This window comes from Dama dama, chromosome 4 (genome assembly GCF_033118175.1).
Source record: "Dama dama isolate Ldn47 chromosome 4, ASM3311817v1, whole genome shotgun sequence".
Classification (NCBI taxonomy): domain Eukaryota; kingdom Metazoa; phylum Chordata; class Mammalia; order Artiodactyla; family Cervidae; genus Dama; species Dama dama.
Window position 1 is genome coordinate 28061894 of NC_083684.1, and position 27007 is coordinate 28088900.

At 39.9% G+C, this 27007-nt stretch overlaps 1 protein-coding gene across 5 annotated transcripts in view; it reads left to right on the forward strand.

Annotated features, from left to right (window-relative positions):
- Positions 1 to 27007, forward strand: part of FTO (FTO alpha-ketoglutarate dependent dioxygenase) — a 414507-nt gene that overhangs the window by 262084 nt on the left and 125416 nt on the right. Inside the window, exons 9-10 of one of the 5 annotated variants that reach the window (XM_061138528.1) lie at positions 10207 to 10284; positions 11635 to 12587. The exons of 2 other annotated variants lie outside the window; for them this stretch is intronic. In XM_061138528.1, the coding sequence (XP_060994511.1) occupies positions 10207 to 10284; positions 11635 to 11656 (100 nt within the window). In that variant the 3' untranslated portion in view covers positions 11657 to 12587. Of the gene's footprint in view, positions 1 to 10206; positions 10285 to 11634; positions 12588 to 27007 lie in introns of those variants that run through there. 2 more of the 5 variants (XR_009692357.1, XM_061138525.1) reach the window with 2 other exon arrangements.

A 27007-nucleotide genomic window follows, 5' to 3' on the forward strand; every position in this document is an offset into this window, starting at 1 on the left:
GGGTTGCTATGCTCTCCTCCAGGGAATCTCCCCGACCCAGGGATCGAACTTGTGTCTCTTATGTCTCCCTCATTGGCAGGCGGTTTCTTTACCACTAACGCCACCTGAGTTAGGAGTCAAAATTTGAAAGACCCCTGAGGTGAGGGCAGCAGAGAGGCTGCCTGAGATTTGGGCTTTCCGAAGACAAAAATTGAAGGAAACCAAACCCCTTCTCTGTTAGTATTAGGAATTCAGCCACCTCTAGACAGGTCACTAGAGTAAAAAGATTCTCAAGATGGCAAATATTTGGATGAGGGGAAACTGGTGCATAAGCAGGAAGGCCTCTTGAAACTTTATCCTGCAAATCCTGAAGTAATTCCGTTCTTCTCTCCTAGACTTGAGTTAGAGAGCGTCAGACCTTGTGTAAGGGCGTCGCACTCATTGTAGCAACTCATCTCATTCACCTTCATGCAGAGAGGTTTTTCCTTACTTTCCCGATGAAGAAGCTCGGTCTCTGAAAGCTGATGAAATAATTCCCACTTCACGTTTTTATTTCTTAATTAATTTATTTGTCTGGGTCAGGGCTTAGTGTGGTGCGCCAGCTTACTTGCTACTCATCATGTGGGATCTTAGTTCCCTGACTAGGGATCAAACCCGTGTCCCCTGCATTGCAGGGCAGAGTCTCAACCACTGAACCACCAGAGAACCCTCTGCTTCACGTTTTTAAAGTCATGTTAGGGGTAGGGACTCAACTTGGGTCTGTTGCTTCTGAAGCTACGGTCACCAGCTTGAGATTTGTGCCTCTGTGAGATGACTTCCTCTTGTCTTGGAAGGTAGTGGAACTTTGAGCAAGGAACTTTGAGCAGATTGCTAAAATTCCCTGTAGTTGTTCCTAATAATAATGCTAACCCAGCACTAGGCTTTCGGCCACTACTATGAAAATGAAAAACCCTGCCAGAGCGTAAAACAAAGTGTAATTCTTCAAATATAAACTTTAAATCTGTTTTCACAAGCCTGAGTTATTTAGAATCGGTTGAGCTCCCTGCCACATGGATCACAGCAGGTCTTTTTCAAGGCCAGGGGTTGGCAAACTTTTTCTGTAAAAGGTCAGATAGTAAATATTTTAGGCTTTGGGCCACACGGTCTTTGTCACGGTTGCTCTTGAAGCACACGAGCTGCTGTCGACAATATATAAATGAACCTGGAGGGTGGGGTTGGGGGGGCTGCATTCTAGTAAAACTTTATTTACTAAAACAGGTGGCAGGATTTGGCCCATGGACCTTAGCTTGCCAAACCCTGGCCTAAGAGCCTTGAGGAAGACATATGTTTACAGGAACCAGAACACAAGCAGAATTACTCTCTTTTCATTTATTAGTTGATACATAGATTGCTAGTAAGGGAGATGTCCTCTCAGCATAATTTGAAACCATTCCCGTTGGCTTGGATTTTAAAGTTGTTTTCTTTCTCTTTTTAAAAATTTCTTCTTTAAGCACATGTTTAATGTGTCCATGTTCTTTCCATTAAATATCTTGGTTGCCTTCCCAGACTTCAAATTGCAGCGAATTTATCCCCAAAGGATGTTTGGTATCAATTCTCAAGATGCAATTTGAATGTAGTCTGTTTCTATAATGGAAGCAGGATTCCAAATCTTCATTATTTAAGTTCCAGAGAAAATAATGAATCATTGACATGGCTGTTACTCAGCACTGTTAAGGTATACTGGACCCATTGTTTTCTTGTCTTATAGCTTTATACCAGCTCAAAGGATAAAACAGTATAAAGATTTAATATTAGGGCTGCGTATGAGGCATTAGATTATGATTTCTAGCTAAGCCATGCTAAACTCAGATTACAACGAAACTTTTTTTTTTTTTCAACTCAGCATTTTCCCTGAGGTAAAACTGAAAACAAACAACAACCAAAAAAAAAAAGAAAAGAAAAAACTAGTTTGTGAGTCCCAGAATCATTTATCCTAACAGTTGTAATAGTTTCCTTGTTGTTACTCCAGGCCTGTAATAATGACCCCTTTTATAAAACATCCCGTCATGTTGTCAGGTATAATAGGGATTAGTGGCATAATTTTCCTTTACAAGGAAGGAATTAGTAGTGGTACTAGGATGATAGTGGTAGTGTTGTTTAAGTGGTGGCATGCTCAAGCAGTTAGTTGTGCTCTTTGAAAGTCCTAATAAAGGCATCTCTGGTGTCCTCATCTTCCCTGCCCAAGGGTAACTATGTTGGGGAGGAGGGAGGATACTAGAAGGAGCTGCATTTCAACACCTTGCCACCTGCCTGAAGCCCGTGTCTGCTCTCCCTACTCTTCCTATAAAGTAAGGTACCAGTGTTCTTCTGATTTATTCAACATTGTACACACGCAATATTTAGTTTCTTCATTCTGTCTTCTGTGTTTTCTAGAGCAACACCACAGGGCAGCATGCATTTTGCGGTCAAAAACCCTATTATCTTGGATGAGCCATCTACCTTGTCTGACCTTCAGTGGCCCCTTATATAACATTGGGAAGACTAATACCAACCTTACAGTGTAACTTTGAAAGTTAGTGCAGATGTATATATGTGTAAGTGCTTTGTAAATGGTACTTGCTACCTGTGAGTCATTTTTGCTATTTGACTAGCGACTGCCTTTGCTTTGTTTGGGAGACTCCTCTACTATCAATAAAATAGCTAAGTCCATAGTCCTTTTGGAACTTCGTGGAGTTGCCCATGTGAGAAGCAGCTTAATTTCTAATCAACCAGGATGGGTCCATGATCAAATGCCAGGGGGCACTGTTCCCATTGTGTTGAATACACGGTACCCTCAGAAACACAATTTCAATACTAAAATCAATTACTAAAATTAAATGTGCATTAATTTTTTAAAACACCGTCCTTGTAGAGAAGCAAGACAAAAAGAAGCAAGTGTAGAAAAATGTGGGAAACCTATTGAAAAGTGTTCATTTCTCACTTCCCTTATGACTTCTAATTTGGCATTCATTATTTGAAACTACTGTTGGTTCTCTCAGCATACGACGTTTTAATACACAGGGCAATTCTTTCTCTTTTACCCCCCTTTTAGGATCTTTTGCTGATCTTGGTTTTTATTGCTCTGGAGAACTACCTTCCAAAGCTCCTGAAAGTAAATTTCATTTATGTCCTTCGTCTGTATTTAGAATTAAGCCAAATGAAGAATGGTCTCTATGTTGGGTGACCGTCTTGGTTGTCACTTATATGTAATGTGATCACAAAGAGAAAGAAACTTAATTTTCCGTATGTAGATGTGAGAGACAGGTGGATACAAACCATAAGATTCTAGTACCTTCTGCCCATGTCAAATGAGCTAAACCCTTCCCAAAAAGCCAGCCAGGAAAACATATGATACCATTTGCAATGGTAGAATGTTGCACGCTGTTCTTCTGTAATTATAATGGCCTGATCCGTGTGGGGCGGGTGAGTCTTGCTTAACCATCATTAATCTACTGAGTCTTGGTATCAGCATCCCATCTTGAGGAGCAGCAGTGCTTGGCTGGCTGAGTAGGGCTTTGATTTCATTGTAATAAGGATAGCTTTGTTAAAATTCTGCTGCTCGGTGGTACCCAAGGATTCTGGGAAGAGGAGGTTTGTGTTTTTTTCTCTTCTCCTCTCTTTTCTGCTTTTCCCTTTTTGGCATGGTGGGGAAGCATTGTTTCTGTCTCTTCCATCCCCTAGGTTACTATTTGTGCTCTCCCTTGATCTTCTGCTTGTCCCTTTATTTCTCCACGTCATGAAAGTTTCTTTCTGTGTGACCAGGAGTCTGTTTAGCAGACCATATTGTGAGTGAAGGGCCAGCGTTTGTTGCCTGATTTTGGCAATGCTGGGCAGTCAGCTGGGATGTAATTAAGACTCTGAGAACAGGCTGTCTTCTCCACGGGAAGGGCATGTTAGATGGTACTGGGATTTGGGGCTGTCAGTTTGGCCGAGGCTGGAGACAGAGAGCTAGGGACAGAGATATTTCCTTTCATTTATAATCCCTTTATGTACAGTGTATGCACTTGGCGAAGTTTACATCTAACCTAGTGGCTGGAGCTTACAAGCCAACACAGTGCAATTAGCATATGTTACATGTATATTTTAGTAACATTTTAAAGCAAGTGCATATTTCCAAAGTGAATTATGCATGGATGACAGCAATAGGGTTGTGTTGCACTGGGTGTCAAATCCCACAACTTTTTGTCGAGACTGTGGATTTAACACTAAAAAGGCAGAAAGACTAAACGAAGTAAAACAGTTTTAATTTTTAACAGTTTGGTTCGGCCCAAGGAGCCAGGCTGTGACAGATATAACTGACATTTGAATAATTGGATTAATTTAGAGAAGGGCAAATCCGGTTTTGACGGTTGTGCTTGCGTGTGTGTCTTTTTCTTTTCCTTCAGTTTTTTGCAGGAGTGGAGTTGTATGGCTTAGATATGCACTTTGTGTGGTGCCAAGCAAAGCTCAAGGAAACTCCACCAAATGATTAAAATTGTCATTTAATTAGCTTGTTTTCATATATGTGCATCTGTGTGTGCATGTGCATTCTTCTATGTTATAGAAAAGAAGCCCACAGTATATACTTCCTTCACCTCTATCTGTGGCCCGCATATATGCATTTTGCATATATAAGCAAATTATCTGTGCTCTTGGGAACTTAGGAAATACAGTTTGAGGAAAATATACACCATCTCAGAGGCATTGTAGAAAACGTGCAGACAGGGAAACTCACCATGACATTGGCAAGCCCTTTTCCTCCCCGTATCCTTGTGTTAGAAGCATCACAGGGCAGCAGAAGAAAAGCCTAATTTGGTATCTGGGGTATCAGTAGCCGAGTTCCACATGGTTAAGTCCTCAACCCTAAATTCCTGCAGATTTGTGTGGCTCTTTAAGCTTCTCATGTGGAGATCATCTCAGCAACTTGAAACCAAGTACCGTGCCACAGCACCCCTCCCCCTCCAAAGTGCTGTTAATAAAATACGCCGTCTAGAGTCAACACACCAAGGCTCGAACTTGTCTTGAATTGTGGCGCTGGGCTGGTTCTAAGAGCCTTTTCCCCAGCAGGACATTAACAGACATTAACACCCGGGCAAGAAGTGTTGATGTGTGGTTTACAATGTTAGCACCCAGTTAGGCAGGTCTAACACATGCTGTAGGAATCTTGTAGCAACACATGTGTGCATGGAGTCAAATTAATGAGAACCATAAAAGGAGAGGCATTCCACTCGGGCTGGGGAACCTCATCTTAGCCTCCTTTTACCAAGCAAACCCAGTGTTCGGCTGGGTGGCAGTGGCCCGGTTGGATGTTTTTGATATTAACAAAACATATACGCACCACTGTCTATAAAACAGGTAAAGAGCAAGGACCTACTGTATAGCACAGGGCACTATACTCAGTATCTTGTAATAACCTCTAATGGAAAAGAATCTGAAAAAGAATAGATATATATGGATAACTGAATCACTGTGCTGTACTCTTGAAACTGACTCAACATTGTAAATTAACTGTACTTCAATTTAAAAAAAGACGAAGACAAAGAAAAAATGAGGAGGCTTGAAAGTTGTGTTTTGCTCTCTCGTTATTTGATGGTGGAGCCTGGCATGCTCTTCAGCACTTTCGATTAATACCCTTTCTCATCAGGTGCCCTTCAGGCTGAGAGGAAAGGAAACTCACGAGACTCACAGTCTGACTATGAGGCAGACATTATTATTTTCCCCTTTCGGCTTCCCCCGGCTCTTCTTCAAGTGTTTCTGGATGGTTCGGAGACACTTTCTGGTTTACTTTGTAAATGGGGCGATGAAGCTTTCTTGTCTCCTGCCTGGATCTCCTTAGGGGATTCTCAAAGCCTTTTAAAATTGTGTGTTTTTCTGGGGCAGCCTTGAAAGTCCCAGGAGTGAAGTTGCCATCTGTCCTTTATATTAAAAGAATCTTCTGTATTGTATACCTGATGGGCTTGTCCCAGAGATAGATGTTGTTAATTAAAGGACAGCATTTGTCCTTTATCTGAAATAAATCTTCTCTCTTGCCTGAAGAACAGTTTTCCCAGCTTTAGGAAACAGTTAAGGACATTCTGCTTGGAGTCCTTGTGTTTGCTAAAGGTCCTCATTCCAGAGTCACTCCTTTGGCTTTTATGTGATCAGATATGAAAACTAGTAAATTACTTAAGAAAAAAATTTTTTGCTTGTTTTCTTTCTAATTCATTTATCTACCAAGGTTGTAGCTTTGGCAGAGGCTTATGTAAATGAATGTAACACAGAGTGTTAATGGTAATTGGTGACTTTTGGGTAGAAATTTGCAAACAGCAGGCTCCCAGACATTCTAAACATGCAGCATCCTTATGCAGTAGATATGATGGTCCCTATACCTTGCAATGCTACCTCTCTACTTTGCTATGACACAGGCTCTGTTCTTATACCCTCTGCCCCGGGAAAAGAAAAATGCCAACATCTGCCCACAGTAAAAAGAGCCGGAGTTCTGTGAGATCACAGCTTAAAGCACCTTCTTTAATCTGCTGGCTCTCTATCTCAAGAAACTCAGAAAATAATTTGGATTTTTAATGTGGAAAAGCAGCTCGGGCAATGTGGCTGTGAACTGGTGTCTGAATTGTGTCAACCTCTGTAGTCCTGTTAAGCTCGGAGAAAGAAGGTGGCCAGGACTTTGCCAGGGACAAGCTTCAAGGAAAAAGCAGACCGATTGCAGTGGCAGAAATATCGCTTGAGGAACATGACCAGGGTTGAGAATCCAGGTGGGTACAACTGTCCTTTTGTTAGTAGGAAAGACCCCAGAATCACCTATGCCATGTATTGTGAAAATAATAGTGGACTGGACCATGAATTTCTGGTTATATAATGGTCCGGCCAAAGCCTAAGCTTAATGTGCAGTGACTCACCGTTACAGAAGGATTTCAGTTAGGTACCATTTTCCATCATCTGTTTTTTTTTTTTTTTCCCCTCTTAATCATACAGACCAGCATTCAGGGAGGTGACAGGTTACAGTAAAGCAGGCTTGGATGAAAAGACTTGTGGCAGCTGTGATGAACAGGCCAGCACTTAGACTTTTTGCAGGATCAGTAGCATCTTCATTCTGACCAGTTGTACCTTGTGGGGATGTGAAGAATGCTCGGATTTTTCACTAGGAGCTATGGATGTGAAACTGTTTGAACTTTTTAATATTAGCAGGCAATTCACTATTGTAAAACCGTACAGGCCAGGGACTTTCCTAATGGTCCAGTAGCTAAGACTCCATGCTCCCAATATAGGGTGCCCAGGTTCAATCCCTGGTCGGGGACCTAGATCCTACATGCCACAACTAAGGAGTTCTCATGTTGCAACCAAAGATCGTGTGTGCTGCAACTAAGATCCAACGCATGAATGCTTAGTCACTCAGTGGTGTCCAGCTCTTTGCTGCAACTGCATGGACTGTAGTCCGCCAGGCTCCTCTGTCCATGAGATTTTCCAGGCAAGAATACTGGAGTGGGTTACCATTTCCTACTCCAGAGGATCTTCCTGACCCAGAGATAGAACCTGTGTCTCCTGCTTTGCAGGCGGATTCTTTACGCGTATGAGCCATCAGGGAAGCCCCAAGTCCCAGTGTAGCTGAATAAATTTTAAAAATGTTAAGTTAAAAATAAATAAAACCATTTTAGTCAGATCAAATCATCTGTAGTAAGTTGTGCTTTCTGGGCTGCTAGTTAGTACACGTTGATATGCATATATGCATAATATGGTAACTTTAGCAAAATGGGGATCTCCTCAGTAATAAATTGACCATGTGGAAACATTTTTTTAAAAATAGAAAGACACTCAGCCACAAGCAAGTAGTAATGTTTTGGGAATATTTCCCTTTGAGTCTTTGTCTAGTGCATATGCATTTTGTACAGATGTTTTAAAATAGTTGTCATAGCCTTTGTTTTCTCACTTACAATTATAGGCAGTTTTCTTATATGACTGCAAGATATTCCATCAAGGAAATGTATTGAATATGCAAAATCATTCCTCTATTGTTGGACATTTAAGTTGCTTTTGATCTGCCACCATTATAAGTAATGTTGCAATTACATATTTACTGATACTGCTTTTTCCTTATTTTGGATTACTTCCTTAGACTCGGAAAGGAGGATTGCTTAATCAAGATATGACTGTTTTTATGGTTTTTCAGTCCATATTGCCAAATTGGTTTCCAAAGGGGTTGCACCAGTATGCACTGCAATCAGCAAAATAGGAGTATGCAAGTTTTCAGTGTATTCTTGCCAACATTCTTATAGTTTAGAGATTCCCTCTAGCCAACTGGTAGGTAAAAATCAAGCCTCACCGATGTTTGGATTTGCCTTTATTTGAGGTTTTTCATACATCTGTTGACTAATTGTACTTATTCTTCTAACATCTGTATTTTCTGAGGCTAAATTCTGTTGAGGTTTGGTTGCTTTTGTGTGTGTGGTTTAAAGTTGTCTCTGTTAACAATTGATAAGTAATTTGGGAAGAGCCTCCTTGGCCAGTCCCTCCTCCAGGGGACCCCCTATCTCAGCACGGCTGCAGCTGCCACTTTTAACTGTGCATTAACTTGGACTTGAGCCAGCGCCCAAGCAGGGTCCCCTTCCTAAAGAGGGGCTCTTGTGTGTCTGGTGAACCGCAAACTCAGGACTGTATCTGCCAATATGTTTCTGGCAGAGCCTTCTAATAAAATCCCGTCCACACTCTTCTATGAAATGCAGTTGCAAAACTGAATGATGATTACTTATGCCCTTTTTCAGTAACAGCCAATCTCCACGTGTCAGATAGTTTTGTCCGTTGCCTCCCCACTTCCGTCCTTCACCTCTGTGTTTCGTGCATGTTGTTAACTACAGTATAGATGAGGTAAAATCTGAGTTTCTTATAACATGATCGAATGGAATGGGCCTCGAGCCGGTAATATGGAAGAAGGTTCTGTTATTGGCTCAGTCCTTTGGTTAATAATAGCTAACAACAAGAATGTATTGAATGTTGAGATACTTCCTTAGCATTCTTCATATGTTATTGAATCTTCATAACAATCCTACTAAGTAGAAAATGTCATTATCCCATAGAGGTAAGGAAACGGGAGCTCAGAGAGATGACTGTTTGTCTAGTGTTAGACTTCATTGTTCTGGACGAAAGTGAATTTTTCATTACTCAAGGTCTCAGTCTTCTCATCTGCAAGATGGAGTTGCTTCTCTTCACCCCATAGCATTGGCATGGAACCAAAATGATGTCCTGTAATTTTATTAAGGTGGCTTCTCAGGTGGCGCTAGAGGTAAAGAATCCATCTGCCAATGCAGAAAACATAAGAGATGTGGGTTTGATCCCTGGGTTGGGAAGATCCCCTGGAGGAGGGCATGGCAACCCACTCCAGTATTCTTACCTGGAGAATCCCATGGACAGAGGAGCCTGGCTGGCTACAGTTTATAAGTTCACACAGAGTCAGACACAACTGAAGCAACTTAGCATACTCACACACAAACACACATATTATTAAGTTGCATTGAGTATTGAACCCAGGACGTGTAAACAAAGGTGTAGTTTTTGACTAGTTTACCTCTTCGGTGATCAGCTTCTTCATTCATAAAGTGTAAGTACAGGACCAGATTATTTTCATTGGTTGCTTTCAACTATAGCATCTTCTCATTGGCTACAGACTCAAACCTTGGTGAGGGGAAATAAACAGAAAAAATCCTATGTAGTTCCCAGGGGTTGTACTGATGATTGCATGCAGGTTAAGTCAACTCTGCATGCCAGGGTTATCCAACCCCCTGAGCCATTTTTCTTGGGAAGAAAGGGCAAACTTTTAGGAAGGAGGAATTTCACTCTTCCATGTGCACAAAGCGCACGTGAGCCAAGTCTCTTCAGTCGTGTCCGACTCTGTGCGACCCCATGGACCGTAGCGCACCAGGCTCCTCTGTCCATGGGATTCTCCAGGCAAGAACACTGGAGTGGGTGCCCTCTTCCAGGGGAATTTTCCTGACCCAGGGGTTGAACCCACATCTCTTAGGTCTCCTGCACTGGCAGGCGGGTTCTTTGCTACTAGTGCCAGCGTGCACCCAGAGAGTACAGAAGAATTCTCAGAATGGGGTAGTTGAGGTACCCGTGTCTCGTGGCTGCTTTAAAGCCATATGGCACTGCTTACTTTGGCCCAAGGATGCTGTCACCTCTTAAATGTAAAAGTAGGAATGTACCTTATTTCTGGTTTTCCTCATACAGTACCTTTACCCTCAGGTGGAAGCTGAATCAACCAAAGGAATTAAGGGAGAAAGAAAAAGGCACTGAGTCGACGCCACACAGACGTGCATTCAGGTTTAATTTCATAAATATCATTTTTTTTTTTAAAATAGGGGTTCATGATCCCATATGGCATTTAGCCTCCTAAGCAAAGATGAGAAGCCCCAGACAAGAAGCAGGTGGCCTGGCGCGGGCAGCAGAGGTTATTTTTGCCTCTGGGCTCCTGCCATTTCAGAATTTAGCAGAATCGAGGTTCCACAGCAGGACACTGACCCCAGATGCTCCCTCGATGGTGGGGATGGAGCAGGCCCATCACAGCTTCCGAGAGAGTAAACTTGCTCATATCTAGGTCACAGTGACCCTCCCAGAAAAGTCTCGTCTTAACTTACTTCTCTTAGCGGCTTAATTGCTATTTCCAAACCTGATTCATCCCCGGTGAAGTCACAGCCTTCATCGTTCACCCGTCCTCTGTGATCCTGTGATTCCGTGCGATGAGGGTATTTGGGCGCATTTCTTTCAGGTCACCTCTTGGGCAACAGGTTGAGAGGGCTACGTCTTGAGGGTGGTGTTAGGAACCAGAGGTTCGGGAGCTTCGCTTCTCCTCCTGGCTCTCCCTCTCCTTAGGGTTTAGTTTCCTGACTGAAATCTGAGGAAATTTGAAGTAGGTCAGGAACTTCAAAGTCAAGTGCTGGTAACATTTATTACCTGGCTAGTAACAAACATGAATGGGAAGGGAAGAGAAAGAGGAGGGAAGTAGCTGGAAATGAGGGAACTTGGGGATGATGTGGAATGGATACCTTGGTTGCATGATGGTTATATGGGTATATATGTTTTTCAAAGCTCACTGAACTTATTACTTGAGATCTGTGCATTTTATTGTAGGTAAAGTAAGTAAAATGGACAACCTCGTGAACTGGGGGACACATACTTTATTTAAAGACAGCAATGAAAAAACATGCTACTATCATTATAGCCTATTTTTCTACTGTTTAATCAAATTGAGAAAATAAAAGTAACATTGAGTCTATGTAATTTATTTATGAATAAAAATAACTGATATACATTTAAAAATAAATAAATGAAGGTAGTAGTGATGAGCTTCATCTAGTTGCTTCTCTGCAGAAGGTGGCCCCAGTGTGGCTACATTTTCAAGAAAAGTCAGGAATTTGGATATTTTTATAAAATCTCAGATTATGTAGGTTTGTGGGCCTTGTTTAGTCAACCAGAACATCAGTTTGTGCTCTTTGAATTGGAGGCTTCTTAAGTCTACCTGAAGTATCATTTGAGCTGTAATATTGAATGATTCTGGCTTGCTAGCAGACCTTAAACCAAAAAATTGTGCTTGAACCTTAAATTAAAAAACGAAAATCAAACTTCAGTTTTCTTCCCCTATAAAACGTTGATAATCCATGGCTAATTTTACAGGGATCTGGTGAAGAGCATATGAAGCACCTTGTCCAAAACCACTGTAAAACATGAATAAGTAGCGTGTAAAGCCAAGTCACGATTACCGTTATTGTTATTCAAAAGAATTATTTAGATTTTTAGAACTGCTGCTGTCCAGAACAGAAGCACTGGGCTTTTTCGGGATGGCTAATAAAAACATCAAGAATTCACCAGGAGTCCATTGCTTGCCTGCAAATGAACATGCAGACTTTTCATTATCCTTGGAGGAGAATGTCTCTGTGGAGTGTGAGGAAAAGGGAAGGCGTTTCATTTGTACAGCTGCTCATATAAATTGCAAAACTTCTGGGAGCTGAAGTCCGAGGTACGGCAGTAGCTTATAAAGAAATGCAGTGAGTGCTGTATTAAAGATTCCTTGTCGCGGGCACTCATTGCCCAGAAATCGGAATGCTCTATCTTGTCACTGACATTTTGTGAACAAGCAGCCTGTATTGGATGGTGATAAATGGATTATCTTAAATGTCATTCTGCACTGTTTTAGAGTTGCAAGGAGAGTTTTGATATTGAGTTGTTGGTTAGTATATTCTATACCAATCCTTTATGATGAAATAATCTCCTCAAGTTACATCTAGAAATGTCAAAGTTGCTTATTTCTTCAATCACCCGTAGCAATGTTTCCATTACGAGATATGCAGAGCAGATTGTGTAATAATGTCAAACTATTTATAGAAATGTTTCCTAGGAATCTCTTCTCTCCTTGAGTTGTTTGTGTATTTAATACTAGAGATTTGTTTTTATATTTATGTATAGTTTTCTATTTCTAAATTAACTTCAGCTGAGGTTGTTTCACTAGTCTTTATAGAGAGTGCATTTAAAAATTGATATTAGCATTCAAAATAAAACTAAGGCCAGCCTAACCTTTTTAAAATATAAAGATCTATTTCGTATGGTTTCCAATATTGTAATATTCATGTGTGTGTGTTACAACTATGTCCTGTATATGATATGAATGTTATCATTATAACAGATTGAAAACATGCTGTTTATTTAGAATAAAGTAGTGTGTAATACTTTGACAAAAGAAAATTTATTATTTATTTTATGCTAATTTATGCATTATTGTAGTATTTCTTTGAAATTCCAGGTTTAATCAGATTATAACTATTATACAGAATAGTCATCTATAGAAAGATTTGGTCCAGTGAGTTTATGTGGAAATATGTACAAAGTAGATTTTGAAAGCATATCTCAAGTTTTACTTGGCAAAGGTACTCTAAATATTTACTTTCTTCCCTTAAGATAAGATCTTTCTACACTCAGATATTGAAATTATTTAATACATCTGTACATACCGACTCTTCCATTCCCTCTGTACTCTACTAATCTTACCTGGAACCTTCCTTCTCTACAGTCCTTAAAAAAAAAACATGTAATGCATATTTAAAAGAATAAAAAAATATAAATAATGTTAAGTTGAACCATATAAAATTACTATTTTCATACATCAAAACAGTCACATATCAGCAAATTTATACAAATTACCCTACCTGTTAATATTTATATTATGTTTGCTATATGCCAGACCTGTGCTTGATGTATATGAATTTATTGATTACAGTAAATCTTATGAGTAGGTACTATTATTACCCCAACTCACAGATGACATCTGAGGCACAGATTGATTTAAATAGCTGTTAGAACAAGGCATCCTACCTCCAGTGCTTGTAATCATTGCTCTATGTTGCCTCTCCAGAAAAGCAAACTTTCTTTGGCTCTATCACCAAATATTGGTTTCCCCTGCAAAAAGTCATGTAATCAGCTTGATGTGTATCCTTTTAAATCTGCCTCTTATGTTCTTGTGCACATTTATATATGTACTGATAGAAAAATAATGGTATTATCTTATTGTTTTCATTCTTTCTTTTTTCTTTTCTGTGCAATGTCTTATCCTAATTTCATCCTTTCTGTATTCATTCCTTCTTTCCTCTCTCTTTATTTTTTTATTTTTTTCCTCTCTTTATTTTTTATGAATAGTGCAAACTGTATAGTTCTACAACTTGTGTTTATTTACTGTAAACTAACTTTGAAAGCTATTCGTGTTAGTTAAATACAAATCTAAGTAATTCATTTTGACTGCTGCATGATATTCCATGTCTGACTTTATTTAACTACTTAGATATGGGTGATGTATGAATTCTTTTCTTTTTTTTCTGCTATCACAAGCCATATTGTAGTGAATGTCCTTTTTCATGCCCTTGGTCCATATATAGACCGAATATTTCTATAGTTTAGAATTCAAGAAATAGTAATAATAGGTTAAAGTGTGTACACATTTAAAACTTCGGTGACTGTTAAATCATCTCTAAAAAAGCTGTGTCAATTCTGTTCCCATCACTTGCATATGAAGAGTTGTTATTCATTTATTAATCTTCATTATTTTATTTTTGCCACTTTGATAGATGAAAAATTCTATCTTGTGGTTTTAATTTATACTTTTTGATCACTGGTGAACATGTTTTCATGTTATTTTTGAACATTAAATTTTTTTCTTCTCATATTACTTGTTTATACACTTTATGCATCTTTCTGTTATTTATTTTTCTCTTATTCATTTATAGTTATTTATATTTCTATATCTTAATTCTCTTCAGTTTTCTGTGTTACAAATTTGTTCTCCTAGTCTGTCACTTATTATTTAATTTTCAAATTTTTTTATTGTGATATCTTTTATCTCAGGTGTATTTTAATATATTATTCTTTTCAGATACTTTTATCAAATCTTTTATCTTTTCCTGTATAGTTTTTGCATAGTATAGCTTTCTTAACACTGCCTTTCTTACGCCATGTTTTGAAAGGAATCCATTTTTATTGTATTCTAGTGCTTTCATAATTTTGTTTTTAATGTCTGTCTCTTTAATCTACCAAAATTTTACCTTTGTGACTGGTTGTTCGGTAGAGATTAACTTTACTAATTTTTTTTTCCAAATGGGCAAACCAATTGGAACAATAACATTTTAAAAATAAACCATTCTTATCTCTACTAATTTGAAAAGACACTTTTATCATATACCAAATTCCCACAAATGTATATGTCAGTTTCTGCACTATCAATTCTATTTGAATTATATTTTTGCCTAATTACCAAAATATTATGTTCTGATATATTATAATGCCTGCCCTTCCTATTTTTAAAATAATTTTGTTGCTGTTCTCATGCCTTTTTCTTCCAGATGAATTTCAGGATCTGTCAAATTTCATTTAAAAACATCCCATTGGAAAAAACAAAACAAAACAAAACATCCCATTGGTATTTTTATTATGAGTGCATTGAATTTATAGATTTATATGTTAGAGAACTTTTAAAAAATTGTTTCCTCATCTGTTAAGATGATATATTTCATATTTATTTATGTCATCTTTTGTGTACTTCAGTAAGTTTTAAAAGTTTTCCTCACATCTTCCTTAGTTTATTTCTAGATACTTCATGGTGTCTATTGCTCTTGTGGTCGAGTTACAAGTATGTAAGATAGCTGTTGGTTTTTTACATTTATTAAACTATCTTATTAAACTCTTTTATTAGTTCTAGTAGATTATCAGTTGATTCTAACACAGGTACTTTTAAATTTCCTTTCTTGCTTGCTTAGCTAAAATTTTCAGAATAAAGTTGAATAGTAATAGGAATAGTAGACATCTTTATGGTTTTCCTGTTGGTAATAAGAATACTAATGTTTTATAAGTAAGTTTGAGATTTCTGGTAAATATCTTTTACGGAATAAGGGAATTTTTATTCTCTTTAGTGGATATTGCATTTAATCAGATCCCTCTTTTTTTAGGAGGAGACTGTCTATTGAGATGGTCATATGTTTTTTCCTTTAATTTGTAAATGTAATATATTAGATTATTAGATTTTACTCTGTTGAACCATCCTTGAAGTCCTGGAGTAGACCTTACTTGATCCTGATGTAATGTGCAGATGGATTTGATTTTCTGGTGTTTTATTTATTGTTTTTGTGTCTGTTTTCATAAGTGAGATTTCCCTGTAGATATCTTTGCCCTGTAGAGACTGTAGTGTTAACAGGTCTCAGTAGAACTCATTCATTCCTAACCTTTACGTGAAGTTGACCCTTTTGAAGTTTGTCCAAGGCATGATTGGTTTTTGGCTATTTTAGCATCAAGGCTTTTGCATGCAGCTTCGCTCATGTCTTTGAACTTTATTTCTATTTATAGCTTTCCAGAGTCAAGGCATGAGTTTGCTCTTTCAACTGTTTTTTTTGCTCTTGCCTCCCAGCTTCTTTATGGAGAGAGAGTATAAATATTTCATTGAAGCATGATGCTGCACCTTTATGAAACCTGTAATTGCCCCTTTTCAGTTGGAAAGGATAAACTTTTCTCTCTCTTCATTTTTTTCCTTGTTAAAGCTGTAGTTTTATTAATGCCTAATTAATGTTAAATGTCTCCCTAGAAATAGACATTTCCTATTTTATAGGGACAAACACCTGGTTTGGAGAAGACAGTATTATATAAGTTTCGGCAGGAATGTCAAACATTTGGCATGCCTAGCACTTACTCCCTTTTCTCCTACCTATGGCTGATAGCACTGATCTTAATGCACGTTTTCCTCCTGAGCTTTCTCAACACAGGATATTAAACAGCTACTCCTGGCACTTGTAATGTAGATGAAACCTATTCGCAGTTCCTAGAGTTATGGAGATGGCATAGATTGGAAAGCGGGAGTCCTAGGTTTTTCGTCTCTTAACTTGCAGTGAGGGATCAAGCCACTGCAATACTTAATCTTTGTTTCCACAACTGTGCAATGAAGAGATTAAACTAGGTAATCTCTAATGGATCTTTTGTTTTGAACATTTTCTGATGCCTTTTACACGTTCCTTCAACGTTGTTTCAGGGCCCCAAACGTATATATCTTGAGGATTTGTAAATCTTCACCCAAATGTACATATGTAATTTTGCTATTACCATTTTGCTGTTTTCTTGTTCAGTTATATGTTTTTCAGATTCTAAATACATCTGCTCTTTAGCTAATTCCTTTTTTGTTGTTTACTACTTCCTACTACTTTTAAAATTGATAAATGTTCATTGTAGAAAAATTGAAAACTATGGAAAAACACTGGAAGAAAATAAAAAACACCCATACTGCTGCTGCTATTCAGAACTGTAAATATTTGGGATGGGATTAGGTATGTTTGTTTTTAAATTTTGTGTACCCTGTCTTTTTCACAGAAAAGATTTTTTTTATCATTTTTTCTCACTATTCCACTTCATTCAAGAATCATTCTCCTCAAAATATACAATAATTTATTTAACCACATCTCTTTTGTTTTTCACTTTTAAATATTATGACAGACATCTATTTACAAGAATCTTTGACCCTTTATTGAATAGATTTCTAGGTATGAAATTACAAGGAGGAAGGGACTATACATTTTAAATCCCTAACAAATCATAGATACCTAATAAATAAAAGTGTGCAGTGAATTTTTGAATAAAACATAAAACATTTGATTTCCAGAAAGATGTGCCAATTTATACTTTCATCAACAGTTTTTAAGACTTATCCCTTCTCATGTTTGTGAGCATGGAATAGTGCCATTAAAAAACTTTTTTTGCCAATTTTATGGGCAAAAGTAATATCTTACTTCTTTATTGCTACTGTGGTTGAACTTTTTTCATGCTTATTGGCCATGTACGTGTGTGTGTGTGTGTGTGTGTGTGTGTGTGTTTGAACTTCTTATGTCTTCAGCGCATTTCCTCCTTCCTTTGGAGACATACATGTTAATGGTTAATAGCTACAATGGCTCTGAACTCATTAACAAGATGCTGCTACCTAATTTACATTTGGAGCTAATGTTAGCAGGGTAGAAATCCCAATAAGGAGGTAAAGGAGAGAACTTCAAAAGTCTCTATACATCTGGTAAGACTTTATTGTTGCTAAACAATAATTATGCAATCAAGGAGTTATAAGATTGGGATTGACATATACGTACTGCCGCCGCTGCTGCTGCTAAGTCGCTCCAGTCATGTCCGACTCTGTGTGACCCCATAGACGGCAGCCCACCAGGCCCCGCCGTCCCTGGGATTCTCCAGGCAAGAGCACTGGAACGGGTCGCCATTTCCTTCTCCAGTGCATGAAAGTGAAAAGTGAAAGTGCAGTCGCTCAGTTGTGTCCGACTTAGTGACCCCGTGGACCGCAGCCCACCAGGCTCCTCCGTCCATGGGATTCTCCGGGCAAGAGTACTGGAGTGGGGTGCCATTGCCTTCTCCGATATACCTACTACTATATATAAAATGAGTAACTGATAAGGAACTACTGTATAGCATAAGGAACTCTTCTCAATACTCTGTATTGACCTATACGGGAAAAGAATCTAAACAAAGAGTGAATCTATACATATATGTGTATGTGTGTATGTATCTGTACATATATGTGTGTCAGATTCACTTTGCTCTACAGCAGAAACTAACACAACAATCAACTGCATCCCAATAAAAAATTTTTGAAGACTAAAAATAATTTTAAGAGGAGTAACATTTTGGTAAAATAATAATCTTTTGGTAAAATCTTGGTAAATTTGGAAGCTCCTTCCATGCGTGCCTCCTTACAGGAGAGCTTCAGTTTGCTGTCTCCTTGGAAACTTATTTGGGTTATTAGGAAGCGTTAAGCCAAAGCATGTTGCCTCATTAAGTCAGATCTCAGGACCTTAAAACCTGGCTTCCATATTTATGATGCTCACCAGTAGAACGCCACTCGTGGCTCTTCATGCCACTGAACGAACCAGACCTGCTGATCTCAGCTATGTGCATGCCTTTTCTGAGTCAAAAATATGAAGATAGAACCAGTCCCACCCTGAAGTCAAGAAGAACTGGTTCGTTATGAAATGAAACCACATGACTTTGCTCTTTTCTATTTTGTCTCTCTATAGAATCTCTTGATTTATTCCTAATTCTTCTGACTTGGTGCTGTGGGAGTCATTTTACTAAAGAGTTGTGAAATGGTCAGTGACCTCTGCTCTTTGGTGAGATTATTTGACAAGACTTTTGCTACCCAGAAACCAACAGCGTGGCTGAAAACAGACCCCTTAATGCATTTTTCAGGTTCAGTACTAGGTAAACAAGTTAGACTGTTTTCTTTCAGGCTCCCAGCAGAGGGAGGGGCTGGCGTGAGGTGGGGAGGAGCTGAAATCCAAGGTACTCTCCCCTCTCCAATCTGGGACTCTGTTTACCCATAGGGGCACCTTCTGCTAATTTGCCTAAAGGTGCCAAAAAGGCTGCCAAAACCCTAATCAACAGTTTCTACAATTTAAGAGCCTTTCCCTGCAAGCAGATCTGGATCCACAAAACTGTCCATAAAACCTTTTGTCTGTAAATCAAGAGTGGCATTAGACAGCCACTGGTAATACAGCCTGTTGAGGACATAATTTTGCTCTAGTATTTAGGTTTGTCCCTATCAATGAATCTAAACAGAAAATTATTAAGTTCTAGATAGAAAGTTTCTTAAGAAACTGTGTAAATAACTCAGTGTACAACTGTTATATTTTTAATTGCAACACTGGGGCTTTGTTTATTTTTTTGTTTTTTCTGAAGTGAACGTAACTAACAAAGGATTAGACACAAAAGCTGTTTTCTGATACAGCTTGTTGTTACAAAATTCTCAGTTCCCAGAGAGTCATGTTATCCACAATTCTAAACAGAGTGTCGCCAGTTTTCCTCTCAGTGAGATAGCAGGGTTTTCCAGTGTTTTAATAGTAGACAAGCTACTACTAAATTTGGAGGGAAAGTTCTAATGGCATCCACATGTGAGGGACCATATTCCTTTGTGTTCTCCAGATCTCCTACCAAAAACAAACAAACAAACACAAAAGAAAATGAAGTCGCTTTTCTCTGAGTAGTATCAGTAGAAAATGAAGGTGTTAGTTGCTCTGTCGTGTCCGACTCTTTGCAACTCCATGGACTGTAGCCCGCCAGACTGCTCTGTCCATGGGGTTCTCTTAGGCAAGAATACTAGAGTGGGTTAGCCATTCCCATCTCCAGGGGATCTTCTCCACCCAGGGACTGAACCTGGGTCTCCTGCATTGCAGGCAGATTCTTCACTGTCTGAGCCACTAGAGAAGCCCCAGTAGACACGAAGGAAAATCTGAAGCCTTTCTGCTCTTAAGAGCCATTCTGAGCCTAATTTCAGTATCACAGTCCTGAACCTCATTGAGAAATTAAGGAAAGGCTCACCCCACCACCCTCTGTGATTAGAAACCATTAGAAAGGAAGCATTGGGGTAGGTCTCAAGCTCATTGTTGAGGTAGGTTGAGAGTCACACTGTTATGGAAGGGCATGGCATACCTCAAGCACATTTTGCCTGCCTCAGCTGGTGAATATGCTAGAGTAGCGTGTTTTATGTGATATTTACATTTTCCTGTTTCATGGGGGAAGTTAAATTTTAAATCCTTTTTATTAGACTTGTGTTCAAATACCGTAACAGCAGACAGATGAAGAAGAACTTAACTTGATGGTAGTTCATGTGCCCTCATGTTATAACCAGAGGGATTTTAGTGAAAAACCTTGCCTATAGGGGTCAGCTTGCCTAGAGGTGGTGCTGGAGAAGACTGTTGGGAGTCCCTTGGAGAGCAAGGAGATCAAACCAGTCAATCCTAAAGGAAATCAGCCCTGAATATTCATTGGAAGGACTGATGCTGAAACTGAAGCTCCAGTACTTTGGCCACCTGTCGTGAAGAGCTGACACATTGGAAAAGACCCTGATGCTGGGAAAGATTGAGGGCAAGAGAAGAGGGCGACAGAGGATGAGATGGTTGGATGGCATCACCGACTCAATGGACATGAGTTTGAGCAAACTCCAGGAGATAGTGAAGGACAGGGGAGCCTGGCCTGCTGCAGTCCATGGGGTTGCAAAGAGTCAGATATGACTTAGCAGCTGAATAACAACATAGAGGTCAGGAGGCTTGATTCTCTCCCACACCACATGCAGAAGTTACCATTATAATACCTGCTCACGAGAACTTGTTCAGCCCCACTGGTACAAATTCACATCTTCAAGTGACAGAAGGCTCAGAAATATTACTCTCTTGGAAGCTCTGTCCAGGAAACAAGAGTTTTCTAACTGGGCTTTTGCAGCTGTTGAAGCTTCATCACCTTTCACCTGAATCTCTACTATGATTTGCAAATGAGGAGCCAGTGAGAAAAATATGCAGCTCGAAGCTGGCAAAGTTTTAAGTGGGTAAAACTTGTAGTGTTTAGATCATAGCCCCAAATTACTTAAGGCTTCTGCTAAGATGGAAATCAGAATCTTTACTGCTGAGAGACTGGATATTCAGATAGATTTTTTTATGAAGGAAATAAATATTTTAACATGCAAACACTACCCAAGCGGGAAGTGATGCTTCAAAACAGGGTCAGAGGTCAGGTTTTTTTTTTTCCTGTCTTTTTTGGGGATGGCGCCAAGTTGAAAGGTATTGCATCTTACTACCTACCCGGGGCCTCACGTAGTATAATAATTACTGCTGGCCGGTGCAAAATATGTACATGCATTTCTATTGTCAAAGATTCTGAGATTTCTCTCTGCATTTTTTTTTTTTTTTTTTTTTTTTTGCCGCCCTCATTATAAAAAATATATCATGAGGAAGGAGAAGATTTCCTCCATCGCAACTGTAAGAGTCAGGCTGAAAATGCATGTTGGATAGTTCAACTTTTAACGCACTTAATTTTGGATTAATAAGTAAGAATGTGATGGATTTTTCCTTTAGAGGATAGTAAGATTCATTTTCATAGTATGCCTTTAAAACATGCACCAGAGCCTAGGGTTGTATGCATGCTAAGTTGTTTCGGCCATGTCCAACTCTTTCTGACCCTGTGGACAGTAGCCCGCCAGGCTCCTCGGTCCATGGGATTCTCCAGGCAGGAATACCGGAGTGGGTTGCCATGTCCTCCTCCCGGGGATCTTCCCAACCAAGGGATCAAACCCACATCTCCTGTGGCTCCTGCATGGCAGGCGACTTCTTTACTGCTGAGCACCAGGGAAGCCCAGGACCCTAGGAAACCAGATGCTATTTAGAGGAGCTGCTGACCGGTCTGAGTGGATTAGGTCCCAGCACGTCTTCAGGCAAATATAAGGGTCTGTGGTACCTTTTTCCAAAACTCAAACACTGACTCAGTGGAGTGGAATTTTCATCACAGCTGGAATTGCTAGAGAGGACTTGGTGCTTCTGAAATCCTTTTCTTCTCTGCCTTCAAGTAGGAAAAAGTAGTGTTGGTGGGCAGTTCGTTAGTAGTTACACAAAGGAGCAGATCCGTACAGGAGCCAGGTGCCATGTGATAGGAAGGCATGGAGATCAGGAAGAGCCAGAAGTCCACCTTGGGCTTAAAAAGGACAACCAGCTGCCATGAGGGGACGAGCCCACTGTGGTGGACTTGTCAGATTTCTTTTTTCCGACGGAAGCCGGAAATCCTGACTTTTATATGAAGTGTACTTGTATAAACATTTTGGCAACTAACATTTTAAAGTGTTTTTAAACCTGTTGAAGGCTAGAATTTACCTGCAAGCCATATGTTTGTGACTTCAGCTTTCAAACAGCACAGAAGGTGGAGCTGGCAGCTTAGTGGCAATACTTACTCGTCCCCCAGGGAAAGTGTTCATAGGCTGGTATATCCAGGATGGGGGCTTCCCTGGTGGTTCCGCGGTAAAGAATCTTCCTGCCAATGCAGGAGACGCTGGTTCAATCCCTGAGTCCGGAAGACCCCCTGGAGATGGAAATGACAACCCAATCCAGTATTCTTGCCTGGGAAATTCCATGGATAGAGGAGCCTGGCAGGCTGCAGTCCGTGCATCGCAGAGTCGGATACAACTTACCGACTGAACACAATGACACAGATGTATTTGGGATGATGACTGTTCTGTGGTTTTAAACTTTCCTGCAAAGAGTGCAGAGTTACTCTGAGGTTGAGAGCAGCTTGTCACATTTATTTCATTTCCTTTTAATGACACAGATCCTTTCTCAAGGCCGACTTAAGGGAGTTGTTCCAGAAATGTTTGTAGGGCACAGCCGCCCTCAGCTTTCTTTTCTTACTGACTTTTAACCCATAACAGTAATTACTTTCTCTCCTCCTCCCGCCCATCAACTTTTGGAATGTGGTTATTCTTCAAAGTTTATTCGGAGGCAGGACATTATTCATGTTTCCTTTCCCAGAGCCACTAAGCATCAACAGAAGATACTGTTTGTACCAACAGTCAAACAGATAAATCATCACTTAATGTGTGCTTTTGAGTAATGACTGGTTTAGCACTGATCAGATAGACAAGAAAAGACCTTGGCTAAGTCAGTGATGTTATGACATGATTATTTTAATATTGTTTCTTTTGGTTTCTTTCAGGATGTCTAACTGGCATCTGAGTTTCTTGGGCAAAGAGTGCCGTGATAGAAATATGTTTGTTTTGGGGCAGAGGGGAGTGGTGGTGAGCAGAGAAATTACAGTGTGCCCTCAGCTACCATTGATGTCCTTCCAAATAGATGAAGTTTAGTTTAAAACCCACCATTAATTCTTGGCCTCTGGCAAGAGTGGTACAAGGTTGCCTGTTTATTCCAGTGGGCGTATGGGGGTGGGGAAGGGGGACAGGGCAGCGATTAGTCCATGACATTTATGACCGGTTTATACAATACAAATGAAATAATTGGTTACAAAATCAAGGCAAGCCTTCGCTTGCCTTTTGCAAACTTGTTCTCAACACATTGTGAAACTTTATGAACAGTCTGCAGAAAGCAAACAGCAACCAGCCTGAGGAGATGAATCCAGGGCACTCGACCCAGGGAACAGCGACGGGACAAGAAGATTCTCAAAGAACATTTGCTCTCCTCTTCACAAATACACACCTCACTGTTAGATCCAGAGACAGTCTCAGACAGGGAGTCACCACATTTTTGGTGTAGCAGGCCTGGTTAGGGAAAAGAAAAAGAAAATGTTTCCCACTCAATGTTAAATGTATGGGAGCCCTTTTAAGTCATTGCTTATGATTCAAGTACAGGGCATTCGCAAAAGAACATGAGTGAGGGACAGTATGCGTCTTTGCAGCCCTTTCTTCACCCATTAAAATGTGTGAGCTGGTGTTCAGACTTAGAGAACAAACTTATGGTTACCGGGGGTGGGTAGGATGGGAGGACATGATAGTTGGGGAGTTTGGGGTCAACATGTGCACACTGTTATTTTTGACATAGATAACCAACAAGGTCCTACTGTATAGCATACGGAACTCTGCTGAGTGTTATATGGCAGGGGGCTTCCCTGGTGGCTCAGTGGTAAAGAATCTGCCTGCAGTGCAGGAGACCTAGGTTCAATCCCTGGGTCAGGAAGATCCCCTGGAGCAGGAAATGGGAACCCAGTCCAGTATGATTGCCTGAGAAATCCCGTGGACAGAAGAGCCTGGCAGGCTCCAGTCCATGAAATCATGAGTTGACAGGACTGAAGCGACTTAGAACAGCATGCATGGGAGAGGCGTTTGGGAGAGATTGGATACATGTATGTGTGTGGCTGAGCTCCTTTACTGTCCACCAGAAGCTGTTACAACATTGTTAATCTGCTATACTCCAATATAAAATTAAAGGCTTTAAAAAAAAAAATGTGTGTGAGGTGGAGTTGAGGGAGTAAATGCCAAGGTTGACACCAAATATTGGCCCTATTTTTCAAATCTTTCATATCCTCACCTCTAACCCTTAGTCTCTTCATCCTATCCCACCTCTAGAGAGAGGACATTTGCTGAATAAAGTGAAAAGGGAAGCCAGAAACTAAATAAGTGTTTACAGTCAGGTATTTTGGGGTATAATTTGAAGCTTCTTTTGAAAAGAATTTGCCCATGTCTTTGATAAGGAAGTTCTCAGTTTGAAGAGCATAATCCTCAATTTTAGCAGAAAAAAATTTTTTTCCAGTTCTTCAACATTTTAGCCCCATGATCAAAAGGGCTGACTGGATCTAAATCTTTTATTTTCTACATGTGTGTGTACGTGCATACGTGCCCAGATATTTGTGACCCCGTGGACTGTAGCCCGACTTCACTGGTGGTGGCTCAGATGGTAAAATCTGCCTGCAATTCAGGAGACCTGGGTTTGATCCCTGGGTAGGGAAGATCCCCTGGAGGCGGAAATGGCAACTCACTCCAGTATTCTTGCCTAGAGAATCCCATGGACAGAGGAGCCTGGCAGGCTATCATCCATGGGGTTGCAAAAAGTCGGAGATGGCTGAGCGATTAATAAAAACAAGGACAAGGACTGTAGCCTGCCAGAATCCTCTGTCATGGAATTTTCCAAGCAAGAATACTGGAGTGGGTTGCCATTTCCTCTTCCAGTGGATCTTTCCAGACCAGGGATAGAACCTGCATCTCCTGCATTGGCCGTTGGATTATTTTTTTTTTTTTTTTGGCCGTTGGATTCTTTACCACTGCGTCACCTGGGAAGCCCTTTATTTTCTACACTCCTGAGCAAAATTTAGGAAAACTGGCTGGACTAGTTTAGAGAAGAAAGCTAATGGGGGGTTATTTTCAAAAATGCAGTCCTACTCTAAATGGTCTGCGTTTAGTGATAGGCTGTTCTCATTTTGAAATGAGTTCATACCGCTCACACCCTCTCAAAGTTCAGTTTTCCTCTCCAGCTGCTTAAAATCACAACCACCACCATCTCCAAATGCCTGAAATTCACTTTGGTTAAAACTGAAATCGAAAAGGGAAAGCTAGGACAGGACATTACCCCCACAAATCTAGGTTAAACTGGGTCGAGTTTTGCCAGAGTCCACCGTTTACGGTTTCAGCCACCCCAGCCCAGCACGTGGTGTTTTCCTCTGCTCCTTTGTGAAGACTGACCACGTGTTCTTTCGCCATGCTCCAAAGCTGAACATCATCCCAAAGGCTCTGGAGCCTTCTGTGGAGCCTTTGTGCGGCTCCCCGGAAGGGCTGGGACATGAATATGCAATGCCTCATGTGTCACGTTGTCTTCTTTTAAAAATACGCAAAGGGCGTCCTGATCTCCAAGTTGGGAGCCGACTTCTGATTTCAGCCTAGACAGGTCTGCTTAAAACTATAATCAAGCTGATTGTATTGCCCTGGAATTCTAATTTCCAATTTAGGGTTTTGCTATATAATCTCTAGTAGAGTGTGTCTAATCTTCATGAAACCCAGAGTCTTTATAAAAACTCAATGGATTTTCTTCCACGGGTCTAGGCTGAGCTCTAGAGACATTAGATTACTGAGTAATTGAAGGCAGCGTTGTTATGTCACTGTCTTTTTGAAAGACCAACTCAAATTCTATATGCCGTAGCTTTGATCCTTTTCATTTAATTCTAAGTACACTTGTTATTATAGTAACTGTTGTTTGTATGTTATTTTAGCTTTTTACTTAAGTAGCTATTTAGCAATTTAAATGAAAATGTAATTAGGTTACATCTGTTTTACATGCATGTAATACCACGCAGATGTAAACTTCTATTAAAGCCATATTTTCTTTTTGGCAAGGCAAGGCAAAAAACAAAATTGCACCAATCATTGGAGTAAGTCTTGCTCTTAAAAAAAAATAGAATATACAAAGCACTATGCTATTATTTATGTGGTGGTGAGAGTACATCACTTCAGGTTTTTGTTTTTTGTTTTTTTTTTAAGGAAAAGAACAAACAAATGCCTTTAATTTATCTGATACAGAGTTTAAAATGACAATGTAGCTTCCTCCATTCTGTGGTTTTGTGCAGACAGAGTTGCACCATCTCCACATCATAAACACAAGCTCTTACAACTCCACATCCTGTGGAGTCAGTGAGCAGCAAGGGTCTAACTCAGTTTGGCTTTCACTGACTTTGGTGAAGCCTTAGGTCCAGGTGGCTCAGTGGTAAAGAAGCCGCCTACAATGCAGGAGACCCAGGTTCGATCCCCTGGAGGAGGAAATGGCAACCCCACTCCAGTATCCTTGCCTGGGAGATCCCATGGATGGAGGAGCCTGGCAGGCTGCAGTCCATTGAGTCACAAATGAGTCGGACACAACTTAGTAACTAGACAACCACCACCATCCCTGGCTTATGTAAACAACAACACAACTAAACAACAACAACAATTATTTAAAAAAAACAATCCACGAGTAATAATATTTACTTAAACTGCCTCATAGGCTTTTTGCGAGGATCAAAGTGAGGTAAGCGTATGTGTATTTTGAAAAGTATAGAACCTAACTGTCAGAGAGCATTATTAGTATATTAATCCAAAAACAGCATCAACAGTAAGTCCCCTCCCATCCCCCTCTTACATTTTTGTGTGTACAGTGGGGACTGAACTCAGAAATTAATTCTCCTGTTTTGGGAGCCATTGTGTCCCTTACAGCCTCTTAATAGGATTTATAAAACATCATTT